Source organism: Musca domestica, unplaced genomic scaffold, assembly GCF_030504385.1.
Source record: "Musca domestica strain aabys unplaced genomic scaffold, Musca_domestica.polishedcontigs.V.1.1 22, whole genome shotgun sequence".
In the NCBI taxonomy this organism is placed as follows: Eukaryota; Metazoa; Arthropoda; class Insecta; order Diptera; family Muscidae; genus Musca; species Musca domestica.
The window spans coordinates 8,663,484-8,676,224 of NW_026712262.1; the positions used below are offsets into that span (position 1 = coordinate 8,663,484).

General features: G+C 38.5%; 2 protein-coding genes and 1 long non-coding RNA gene across 3 annotated transcripts; 2 read left to right on the forward strand and 1 right to left on the reverse strand.

Moving 5' to 3' along the window:
* The first annotated feature begins 7,227 nt into the window (after nt 1-7,227).
* LOC131802627 (uncharacterized) lies at nt 7,228-7,569 on the forward strand. Its single transcript, XR_009342301.1, has 2 exons — nt 7,228-7,394; nt 7,464-7,569. It is a non-coding gene; the product is annotated as an uncharacterized LOC131802627 (long non-coding RNA).
* A 726-nt stretch (nt 7,570-8,295) lies between these two features.
* On the forward strand, nt 8,296-9,474 carry LOC131802617 (transcriptional adapter 1-like). Its single transcript, XM_059122981.1, has 2 exons — nt 8,296-9,225; nt 9,293-9,474. The coding sequence occupies exons 1-2, from the start codon at nt 8,381-8,383 to the stop codon at nt 9,417-9,419; spliced, it is 972 nt and encodes a 323-aa protein (XP_058978964.1). The 5' UTR covers nt 8,296-8,380; the 3' UTR covers nt 9,420-9,474.
* On the reverse strand, nt 9,407-11,647 carry LOC131802618 (delta(3,5)-Delta(2,4)-dienoyl-CoA isomerase, mitochondrial-like). Its single transcript, XM_059122982.1, has 5 exons — nt 11,439-11,647; nt 11,164-11,326; nt 10,995-11,083; nt 10,400-10,935; nt 9,407-9,558 (listed from the first exon to the last, which is right to left on the reverse strand). Exons 1-5 carry the CDS (start codon nt 11,491-11,493, stop codon nt 9,460-9,462), a joined length of 942 nt encoding a protein of 313 aa, XP_058978965.1. The 5' UTR covers nt 11,494-11,647; the 3' UTR covers nt 9,407-9,459.
* Between the last annotated feature and the right edge of the window lie 1,094 nt (nt 11,648-12,741).

Consider the following 12,741-nt stretch of genomic DNA (forward strand, 5'->3'; position numbering starts at 1 on the left):
ACTCCAGCACAGAGATGCATTTTTTTAGTTTCTTTGAAGTTGAGCAACCTTTCTTATTGAACCATTTTATAAATGTTAAATGAAAACTTATTAAAATTGATAAAATTTATTGAGAAAGATGTGTTTCTCATAATAACCTATGAACAAAATATTTTTAAATAATTTTTTGCCAGAAGATTTTTTTAATATTTTTGACATTTTAGACGTGGACGTGCAATTAATTCATGCAAACTTGATATAATTGGTAACATTTATTGAGAACACACCACAAAATAACATATGAACAAAATATTAATTTTTTTTACAGAAGATTTTTTTAATATGTTATTCATAGGTGAAATTAATTCAAGCCAAAGTCCAATAAAAAGGTAATGTAGAACTACCAGCTGATTACAATTTTCTTCTAAATATGCCCATAAAAATACAGAAATTCAGCACTGTCAGAATTATTCAAATTTATATGCAACAAGTTGTTTTCCACTATTTAATATTTTCCCCATTTTAAGTGTGAAAAGTGAAGAAATGCCTTGATATGATCTAAACTGTTCCATCTTTCAAATCCATAGAAAAATTGCGGGCCATGCATTAAAGCTTTTAAACCTTTAATGCGTGGCCCGCAATCTACGTTTCTTCCAATAATTGATTTTGAATATATTTTGTTTTTGTTTTCCAGAAAAATAAATACATGCACAAGATTGGCAGAAGTCGGGCACACCTAGAAAAAATTGTAACCAGCTAGTAGCTCTATCTCACCTTTTTATTGTACCACAGTACAAAGCCATGGTAGAATAATATTGGTAACACCAAGTGTTGTTATACAACAAACATAACAGCAGAATAAAATGCCCAAAAATGTAAACAAAACCATTAATTTTAAATAAATTATTTTAATTTCAAAAATGTACATTTTTGGAATTTCAATTTGTAATATATAAAATGCAGAAGATTTGTTCTTATAATAATATACAATATATCGTTACGTTCTTGGATTTTACTTAATCCCGTGTAGACGTTGTTTTATTTCCCAATACAGTTCGTACCAAATAAAACGCGGGTTCTTTCGGATTACGATTATTACAATGATTTTATTCACACAACTTTACTTTGCACTTTACTTTACTCGACGGTTTCAATTCGCGATCTCATTCACAACTGACTAACTGCCTTTCCATTTCCCCTATTTATATGAGCCTCGCCTGTCGCTACAGAAGTTTCTAGACGATCTGGTAACGCCTAGATTACGAACAATCTACCAATGCAACGAACACATACAAACTTACATTGAGTGAACAATAACAACAACACATACACAGGCGAGGGGGTAACAAAGAAAGAGGAATTAAGCGATCATAAATGATGACGTTTAACAAGAATTGTACGTCAGCAACAAAATAGAAAATGAAAGAGGAAATGGAAGGATGTAGAGAAATCTATACAGTAGTTGTTGTTGTGAAGTTATTCAAATAAACTGCGTAGTAGAAATTTACGTTACAATTCAAATTCTTAAATTAACGGAATTCATCTAAATTAACTTAAATTTAAAGTTATATTCGTAACATTGCCCCCCGCTTAAGCCTGTTCGTCCCGAATAGGCACAGTTCCCGTTCCGTAGGGGGTCAGCCGCTCCAAATGTACAACTTTCATCTTCGACCTGGGACTGTCGCTCCTCTGGATGCGATAAACGACGTCATTTATTTTCGTGACAATCTTGTAGGGTCCTTCCCAGTGCGTTTGTAATTTGGGGCATAGTCCTTTCTTTCGTTGTGGGTTGAACAATAGTACCAGTTGCCCTTCTTGAAACCCATCGGTAATTGCCGCTCGATCGTACCTTGCCTTCATGCGGTTGCTAACCATTTTTATTCGATGTCGGACTGCATCGTGGACTTTACTAAAAGAGTTTTGACTGTCTTCATCTTGGTTCACATCGTCGTTTGGGGTAGCACCGAATATCAAATCGCCAGGTAGCTTTAATTCATTTCCGAACAGAACTTTGGCTGGGGTCCGGGATGTGGAATCATGAATGGCCGATCTATAAGCCAGTAAAAACTTGGGAATATGCTCATCCCAGTCTCGTTGGCCACTGTCCACCACTTTCCGTAGATGTTCTTCCAGGGTGCGATTGAATCTTTCCACCATGCCATCTGATTGTGGATGTAGGGGCGTCGTTCTGGTTTTCTTGATTCCGTAGGAGTCACACATTTCCTTGAAGATCGCTGATTCAAAATTCCTCCCTTGATCGGAATGAACCTCAGATGGAACACCATAGCGACAAATCCAATTTCTGCTGAACACATCCACAATTGTCCTGGCTTCTTGATTTGGGATAGCATAAACCTCTGGCCATTTACTGAAGTAATCCATGACCACTAAGACATACCGGTTCCCAGAGTCGCTTGTTGGGAACGGTCCAGCTACATCCATTGCGATTCTTTCAAAAGGGGCTCCTGAATTATACTGCTGCATGTAGCCTCGACTCTTCCGTGTTGGACCTTTAGCTCTTATGCACCTTTCACAATTGGCGATCCAGTCGGCAATGGATTTTTGACAGCCGACCCAGTAGAATCTCTGCTTTACCTTTTCAGCGGTTTTTGCTATGCCAAGATGTCCTCCACTTGGCCCATCGTGAAACTCCGACAAGACATCTCTTATTTTGGAGTCTGGGACGACGATCAAGTTCCGGTGAGATTTACCGTCCTCACTTTCCCATTTGCGATATAGGCAACCATCTATTATAAGTAGACTGTCCCACTGGGCCCAATAGGATTTTAAAAGAGGGCTTTCGGAGGTAATTTCTTTGCGACTAGGTCGTTTGCCCGTTTCTATGGCCGAAATTACTTTGCCCAGAATGGGATCTCTTCGTTGTTCCGTCGACCAATCTTCACCCGACTCAAATTGCAATAGTCGGACATCAACGATATTCTCTTTATTCTCAGCCTTTGAGCAGTGCTTGCATTCTACTTTGCATGGCCGACGAGACAGGGCATCAGCATTACCGTGTTTTCCGCCTTTTCTGTGCTCGATTCTGAAGTCATAACTCTGGAGTCTCTCGATCCAACGGGCTAGTTGACCTTCCTGATTCTTAAACTGCAGCAACCATTGGAGAGCAGCGTGGTCGGTCCTCAGCAGGAAATGCTGGCCATATAGGTATTTGTGGAAGTGTTTAACGCACTCAAGGACAGCAAGCAGCTCTCTCCTCGTCACACAGTAATTCCTCTCAGGTTTCGACAATGTCCGGCTGTAGTACCCGATGACTTTTTCCTGTCCGTCGATTTCCTGGGAAAGGACGCCACCGATGCCGCACGCACTTGCGTCTGTGTCCAGGACAAACTTGCCGCCAGGTATAGGGTATGCCAAAATGGGGGCTCTGCATAGCATGTCTTTGAGCTTTCTGAATGCCTCCTCCTGGTCGTTGCCCCACTGAAACCTCTGGCCTTTTTGCGTCAAACGGTGTAGACAGGCGGCGATGTTGGCAAAATTTTGGACAAATCGACGGTAGTATGTGCAGAGACCCAGAAAGCTTCGCAGCTCATGGAGATTTCGGGGCTGCGGCCAATCTCTGACGGCTTGAATTTTCTCCTTATCCGTCGATATGCCCTCCAGCGTCACGTGGTGCCCCAGGAACTTCACCTCTCGTTGGAAGAGACTGCACTTCTTTGGGTTCAGCTTGAGGCCTGAAGACGAAAGCTGCTGTAGAACATCCTTTAAGTTCTTGATGTGTTCGTCGAAGTTGCGTCCCATGACTATGATGTCATCCAGGTATATGAGGCACGACTTCCACTGCAGCCCTTTTAACACACGCTCCATCAGCCTTTCAAATGTAGCCGGGGCGTTGCAGAGTCCGAATGGCATGACATTGAACTGCCAGAGACCCCCATTTACGCCAAACGCTGTTTTCTCCTTATCTTTCTCGGCGATCTCTACTTGCCAGTACCCACTCTGCAGGTCGAGGGTGGAGAACCATGACGTCACGGCTAATGTGTCCAATGTGTCGTCGATTCTTGGGAGCGGATAGCTGTCTTTCTTGGTGACATCATTCAACTTTCTGTAGTCCACACAAAATCGGGTGCTTCCGTCTTTCTTCTTGACCAAGACCACTGGGGAGCACCATGGACTTGACGATGGTTCTATTACACCACTCTTTTCCATTTCACTTATCAGCTTCTGAACCTCGTCTCTTTTTGCCAGGGGAACACTTTTTGGAGGCTGTTTAATGGGTCTCGCGTCTGCTGTATTGATTTCATGCTTCACCACTGATGTTCTTCCTTGGTGCTCTTTTGTCAACGCAAAGGTAGAGGCATATTTCCATAATAGCTGCTTAGCCTTGTTCCTCTCGGAAGGTGATAATTGGTGTGTCCACTCTTTTATGTAGCCGTCGAGGTGCTTCTTCTCCATGGCAGCTGGCTTTTCGGTGCTAGTTTCCAAATTAACTACAGCTTCAGCTGGTGTGCATTGTCCAACATCGGAAAATTTGCTCTTGCTTGTTTGACAGGTTCAAAACTCTAACAGGAATTAATCCGTCCTTGTTGCTTTTCACCAGGGCATTCGCTATTAGGATGTTACTGTTTCTGTTTTCTGCTGGTTCCACCACCCACAACTTCTCGGCTCCACAATCTCCATTCATTGGTACCCATATTATTGCTTCGGCACTGGGCGGTATTATCTCTGGATGGTCCGTGGTCAGACGTCTAATGGGTGTACTTTCATCGTAGCCCACGTTTAACGGAATTTCGACGTTAGACCAGGTCATCACACGTTCTTTCATATCCAGATTGATACCAAAGGCAATCATAAAATCTGCGCCTATTATCACTTCGTCTACGATATCGGCAACTATAAACTCGTAATTCTCCGATTTATTGGCAATAGTTAGTCTCAGGGTAATCTTGCCGTGTACTGCCGCGGGCTCCCCCGTTGCTGTGCGCAGTCTGACTCCATTAAGTTGCGTTATTTTTCCCTTTACCAGATCTGATCTTACGATGGACTTTGATGCGCCAGTATCTAACGTCAGAACTCGCTTATCACCATTGATGTACCCAGTTGTTGTTAGGTTGTGACTTTCCTGTTGTACTATTGCTATGGAGATTGTGGGGCCATCGTCGATGGGAGCCAGTTCATGCCCCGCTGGACTAGCTCGATTTAGTTTAACTGGGACTCATTGGTGGACTGTTGGGCCATTCTTCTACCATCTTTCGTTGGAGGTGGTGACGATGACCTGGATCGTTTGCGCTTAGCTCTGCATTCGCGCGCAATATGACCTGCTTTATCGCAGTTGTAGCATCTAACCCTGGGCTTAGTCATCCCAACTAACTTTGTCTCTTCTATTACCCGCCTCATGGCGTCTTCGATCGAGTTAACGAGAGATTTGGGTTCGCAACCTTCGGTCTCCAGTTGGCGAATCTTGTGGGTCTGGGGCTTAACAACTATTCTTGCCGTCTCTTGGGCAAGGGCAAACGACACAGTTTCGGAAAATGATGCTTTTGGTGACGCATATGTTGCATACTTAATCTCAGGGTCACGTATGCCATTCACAAAGGTTTCGATTTTCATACGGTCCAGCAATGGGTGATCCTCTCCTGGATACGTCATTAGCACCAAACGTTCCACCTCAGCTGCAAAGTCTTGTAACGTCTCGTTTGCCCTCTGTACTCTTCCCCTTAATTCCAAAAGGTAGATGTTTCGTTTATGTTCGCCACTGTACTTACGTTCCAGTGCAGCAATAACATCTTCATAGTTGTTTCTAGAAGCGACAGGAATACTCTGTATAACATCAGCAGCACTGCCCTTCAATGCCAGAAGTAGTGCAACCGCTTTGTCGCTGTCGTTCCACGAATTTCTAGAAGCCACTGTCTCGAACTGTAACTTGAAAACATTGAATGACGTAGAGCCGTCGAATACAGGAGGTTTGATTTTTAGTGTGTTATCAAGAACTCGCACCGGACCACCTTTGATTTCCAGTTCCGAATTTTTCTTCTCCAGATTTGTAACCCTATGGTCGTGGGACAGAAATTTCTCGTCAACCGACTGCACTTTCTTATCCAACTCTTTAATTTGGACCTCCACGGTTTCCACTCTCCTTCCAATAACTTCTGCAATGTATTCGAGTTTCTCGTTCGTTATTGTTGAATTTTCTTCGAACCTTCTGAAATTTTCCTCAAACATTTTGGCTAGCATTTCTCTGAAATCGTCACCCCTGGCAGCTACTGACGAGACTTCCCCACCGTTGGATTCGCCCATTTCCGATAAATCCACTTCATCCTTACTGTCAAACTCATATGTATCGATGTTCATACCACGGCGCTCGAACTCATCCAACAGACGTTTTTGTAGTTCAGCCTTGTTGCCAGTAGAGGACAATTCCAATTTATTAAGTTCCTTCTTCAAGTCTTCCACTCGTAGATCCTTAAACTTCATCGTAGTATTATCGTAATCTCACTTCCGACACCAATTGTTACGTTCTTGGATTTTACTTAATCCCGTGTAGACGTTGTTTTATTTCCCAATACATCTCGTACCAAATAAAACGCGGGTTCTTTCGGATTACGATTATTACAATGATTTTATTCACACAACTTTACTTTGCACTTTACTTTACTCGACGGTTTCAATTCGCGATCTCATTCACAACTGACTAACTGCCTTTCCATTTCCCCTATTTATATGAGCCTCGCCTGTCGCTACAGAAGTTTCTAGACGATCTGGTAACGCCTAGATTACGAACAATCTACCAATGCAACGAACACATACAAACTTACATTGAGTGAACAATAACAACAACACATACACAGGCGAGGGGGTAACAAAGAAAGAGGAATTAAGCGATCATAAATGATGACGTTTAACAAGAATTGTACGTCAGCAACAAAATAGAAAATGAAAGAGGAAATGGAAGGATGTAGAAAAATCTATACAGTAGTTGTTGTTGTGAAGTTATTCAAATAAACTGCGTAGTAGAAATTTACGTTTCAATTCAAATTCTTAAATTAACGGAATTCATCTAAATTAACTTAAATCTAAAGTTATATTCGTAACAATATATTATAATATTTAATTTTAATACTTCCATAATAATAGCATAATGCTATTGGTCCAAACCTCTCACAACTTCAACTTTAAAAAATTGTGGAAAAAGAATTATCCCTTTCAAAATGAAATTAAACTGCATATATACATAAAGTATTCTACATCTTGCATTTCTAGGAATCTTGACATATACGACTAAAGTACCTTAAGCTGGCCATAGACGAACGATTTGTTGGTGTGATTTGCAAATTTATTGCTGCGATTTATTGCATATCGTTTCTCCACACACGCTCGAACAAATCATAATTCGGCCGACGTTGAAGAGTAAGCATATGCTACGAAGCGGATGATGTTCATTTTGTGTTTGAACTTCGGTTTGTGCTTCTGTTTGAATTTTGTGGCAGAAAATTTTTTATTTAACAATTGGTTTTTTCTGTTGATAGGAAACTTAAAAAAACATGTGCGACGATGCAGTGGCTGATGCAGCTGCGCTTTTAATTATATATACATGTTTCGACATGGAAAATAAAAAACAAGAAAAGAAAAAAATCGAAAAAAAAAAGAAAAAGAAAATGGAGTGAAGAGTGGCTGCTCGAAAGAAAAAAGCATTCCCATGTAGCAACGCTCAAAAATATGGAAATGCTTACTCCAAGGGATTATAAAAATTTTCCATTTTGTTACGAGTTTTTCCCATGATTTTTGTTTTTCTAATTTGTCTTTATATTTTTCACTTTTTGTTTGCCAAATGGCATTTTCATTTTTTAACACATCAAAAAATTCTATCATAAAGTCTTTGCTTGCCATTTTTTGTGTGCACTACATGACCTTTCGTTACAATGGTTGAAGAGCAACTGAAATGGCAAAATGGCTTAAAATTTGCGCAGTAGCCCACACACGTATGATTTGTTCGCAAACTACCCCACAGACGTAAAAACGCGACCACAAACCCAACAAATTGCTCGAATTTATCGTTCGTCTATGGCCAGCTTTAACAGCGATAAAAGGATCCGCACCAACGCTGTTGGTGTTTTGTAAAGTATAACAGGTTACTATTGCTACTATCAGCAAAAAATGTTTGCATTGAACTGTAGTGAAATTTCATATAAAAAAGTGTATACCTATTTAAGTATTTCAAAATTTCATATTGAATTTGAATCTAGTTTTACTATAGAGTCAAATCAGCTGGAGTTTGCTGCTACCAGTAATAACATATCATTTTGTACACTTTTAAACTAAAAGTTTAAAACTAGTTCTGATCGTTCCTTTCAGTGAATCTTACAATTGTTCTCGTTCAAAACACAATTGTGTGATCAAACAAACATAGAAGTAACAAGCAATCTTAACATTTCTGCATTCGATTATGGCTCAATCAAGTGACAAGGTTGTAACAGCCAAAAATGCACTAATGTCTGCATTAGGAGAAAACGCATCTAAGTATCTTGGAAATATGAAAATGTGGTTTCGTCATAAATGGTCAAAGGAACAATTCGACTACGAATCGCGGAAATTTCTTACTCCTGAGAAGATGCATTTACACAACCAATTTCTCATAGCAATCCTGAATAAAATTGATGCGTTTCAAATGCCACAGCAAACGTCCCCATACGGTGGAGTTAGCAGTGTATATGGACTAAACAGTAGTGCAGGATTGCCAGGCAGCAGTGGAAGTACGAGCAGCAACAAGAAAGGAAAAAGGAAGAAAAGCTCTAGAATTACAAGCGACAGAGTAACATTTGAGCCGTACGACTTTATAGATTTTATTATGGAAGATACTATAAAAATAATAAGACCTGCAGTAGGCACCGAGGCAAATGTTCAAATATTGCCAACACAAAGATATTGCGTACAGGAGTTATTTCTTCCAGATACTGGATTTATTTTGGGTCGGTTCCTAATAGGTGCATGGGAATCTGGCTTGGTTAATGTAGAAGATAGTGTGGCAGAGTATGTGGCTATGGCAGTTCAGGTTCTTCTAAAAAATCTCATATCTGCCATTATAATGAAGAAAGAGCATTACAAAGTTACTGGAGAAGGTTCATTTTTTTTCGACGTTGGTGCACCACTAAAAGACCCCTCCTTGCGAAACACTGTTACAAGACAAAAACTCGATGACGGGCCTCTGGAATTGGACAAGGAAATAACCTCCCCCAATTTCATGCGAAGGACTAACGACGACGTTACATTCCTTTCAGCATGTGAAGAGCTGTAAGTAACTAGTACTTTTTTTTATTTTTAGAGTGAAATAAGAGACAATTTTGTTTTTCAATTTCAGCTACCATAAAAGTTCAAAGAAAATAACACTTAAGGATTGTCAGCGAGCTTTCAATGACCACAATCTTATACCATCACATTCCGTGTATGCCATAAATATGGAAAAGCTAACACAAATGATGCATTAATTTTTTCTTTATTTATAAAAATATAACTATAGTTTTACAATTACAATTTGGCAAATACTGGTTTATCACCTTTCGTCAATTGAGCTGCGGCAGCCTGAGCAAAATCTTCGGATTGTAAGTATAATTTGTTCATTTCGCGCTGAAATGGAGAGAACGAAATAAAGGACGTTAGAAGTGGTAAAGGCTAAGAAATATACATTTTAATGTGATCACCGCAAATTTATATTTAATTACTAATACATTTTTTCAGTTTTTATGTTTTTCACATTCTATAAAACGTGACACTGACATAAAAAATTCATATGGAGAACACGTCTATTATTGCATAAGAAATATCACTATTAATTTGGACTATAAGGCATGACCAAGGCATAAATGTAATTGCATCGCACATATGACCAGTTTTTGGGTTGGGTTGTTTAAATCAATTAAATTGAGTATAATTGCCTCACCTTTAGTTCCCTTATATAACAACCATGAAATAAAAATTAGTAGAAGTTAGTAGAAGTCTCTATGTTTCTAGATATCGTCATTTGGATTTTCAGCTTCAAAGTAAACAAAGCACATGTGTAGATAGGTTGCATATCCATTAACTACTTATCTATGAGCTTAAAAAATTCAACGATTTTAATACATTAATTATTAATGTATCTAATCCTTACTTTAAACAACTTGTGTTGACTTATCCCCTCCAAATCGTATTAAGTATTTGTTACTTGAAATTAATTATCTTGATAAATAGGGGCTGACTTTCAAAACGTTCAATAACAATATAATTTTTTCTGTATTGAATCAGGATATAAATTGCGCAAGTATGCCGTGTTCAGTTCAAAGCATCGGTTTGCAACCACAAGCTCATTTCACTTACAGCTGCATTCTGTAAAAAGCGGTATTTCCGAATAGAATTCTTGATGTTTGTATGATGTTTTGGTAGTCAATTAGTTATTTATACTACAAATTTGCACTTCGAATGTACTTACAATCTGATCCAATCCTTCTTGATTTGGACGACTTAGAGAATATACAAGGTTCTGTTTTGTCGCCTGCACAGCTATCGGACTCTTCTGTGCTATATTTTCTGCCAATTCTAACGCAGATTTCAACATTTCCTCTTTGTCAGGGAAAACTTTACTCACTAATCCCGAACTTAAGGCTTCTGAACTTTCGAACTTTCTACCAGTAAAACATAGTTCACGAGCTAGTGATTGGCTGCCAATGGCTTTAGGAAGGCGTTGCAGTGTTCCCACATCAGCAGCCATTCCGATTTCAACTTCTTTTACTGAGAAAAATGCGTCTTGTGTACAGTACCGTATATCCGCAGCGGTAATTAAATCAATACCAGCTCCAATACAAGCGGAGTGTGTAACAACTATTACTGGCTTAGGACATTTTTCCAATGAACTCATAGAGTCTTGGTATAACTTTATCAACGGTTCTAAATAAGCACCTCTACGTGCTACATCTTCCACTTCGGCCAATTCTTGTCCCAATTGCAACATATCTGTTAGGTCAATTCCTATAAATGTTTTAATCTTGAGACATTAATAGTCCTACTACTAAATCTACTGTACATACCTGCTGTAAAATGTTTACCAGATCCAGATAAAACTATAACGCGACAATCGGGATTTGCACTTAACCCTTCAAAGCAATTCTTAATTTCTCTAAATATGTCGCACAAATTAGTTTAAAAAGGAAACAAGCATGGGGCAAATACATGGTTCATGTATTTCATATAACTTACATCCACATTTCCTTGTTAATAGCATTGTAGCGTTTAGGCCTGCTCAGTTCGACACTGAAGACGAAGGGTTTTGGAACAGCAATATTTAACGTTTTATATTCGTCCATATTTGCCGAATTCACGGATAGAATTTTTCCAGACATTTTGCGGACAGTGGAGTTAGCTAAAAACGTTATTGCAAGTTAAAAAAATGACTGGCTATTCGAGTAGGTTGTTTGAACTTTGGACTGGACTTTAGTAACAGTGAATTATGTTATAAACAAAAAGATGTTTACCTAATAAATTGCGAGATACGGCAGTGCCAACTTTACAAAGATTGTTTAACATCATGGTCTATCAAAATATTGCTCAATAGAAGATTGTTGGAACTTAATGTTATTTAGATTTCAATATATAGCGGCAGGCAGTATTAATATCAACACTACTTTTGATTTGCCTTATTTGAATGTTATGTCTGCGCGTCGTATGGCATTAGTTTAACGATGTAGCATTGATAAAATTATCGGCGATGTAGATTATTACTCTAAGAGGCTTACCTAATACCCGACGTGGTAAAATGTCTTGTACGACTGTATTACCCAAATACGCAAAGTGGAAATATCGATAACAAGGCGAAATTGCCTTGGCATATACCATGGCCCATGGTTGAAGAATACAGGTAGATGCATCAACGCTTAGGAACCTTGATATGTCAAAAAAATTAAATGTTTTTCAAATATAAGTAGATTTTCTTCTGGTTTTTCGTTTGGCTCGAGGTCAGAGTTTAAAAAACAGACGAATTTGTTTTTTTTTATATATTAATTTATTTGTCCGATATTTCGACTATCTTCGATAGTCATCATCAGGGATTTGACTTGAAAAAACAATTAACATTTAGTATAAATAAATAAAACAAAACACTATAACGATAATTACATTGGATTTTAACTCTTCTGTTTTTAAGTTCTCTGATGCAGCTTTTCCATCCTTTCCTTTTTACTCGAATTTTCCAACTAATTTTTCTTATGCTTTTCGATGACATTTCTATAAATTTGTGCACAATGTTCCGTGTCAGTTTTGTAGTTCATTCGTTTATTAGGAGGTACATTTAAAAAAAATAAATTCGTCTGTTTTTTAAATTCTGACCTCGAGCCAAACGAAAAACCAGAAGAAAATATATTGATCAAAGGTCAATTATACAAAAAAAAAAAAAAAAAAAAAAAATATAAGTAGATTTTTATATGTTTTCTTTACTACGTCATTCGGAGGCTATTATAATTCGAGTTTTTCAACAATTTTTACAAATTTAAATAATTTTTCATTCAACGCGTCTACCTATATTCTTCTACCATGCCATTGCCCAATTATTAAAGAGCTAAGTACATAAGAAGCTTGAAGTCATGGCTAGGCATATTAATGTCAAATTATAATGGAAAACGACGGCTGGATTTTAGTGCGGCTCTGTAATCCCTTTGTGAAATGTTACAAAATATGCCTAGCCATGACTTCAAGCCTCTTATGTACTTAGCCATTAAGTTCTCCGATTAGCCCAGCTGATTTCACCCATTCTGTCAAAATAGATTTGGTTATATCTGGAAT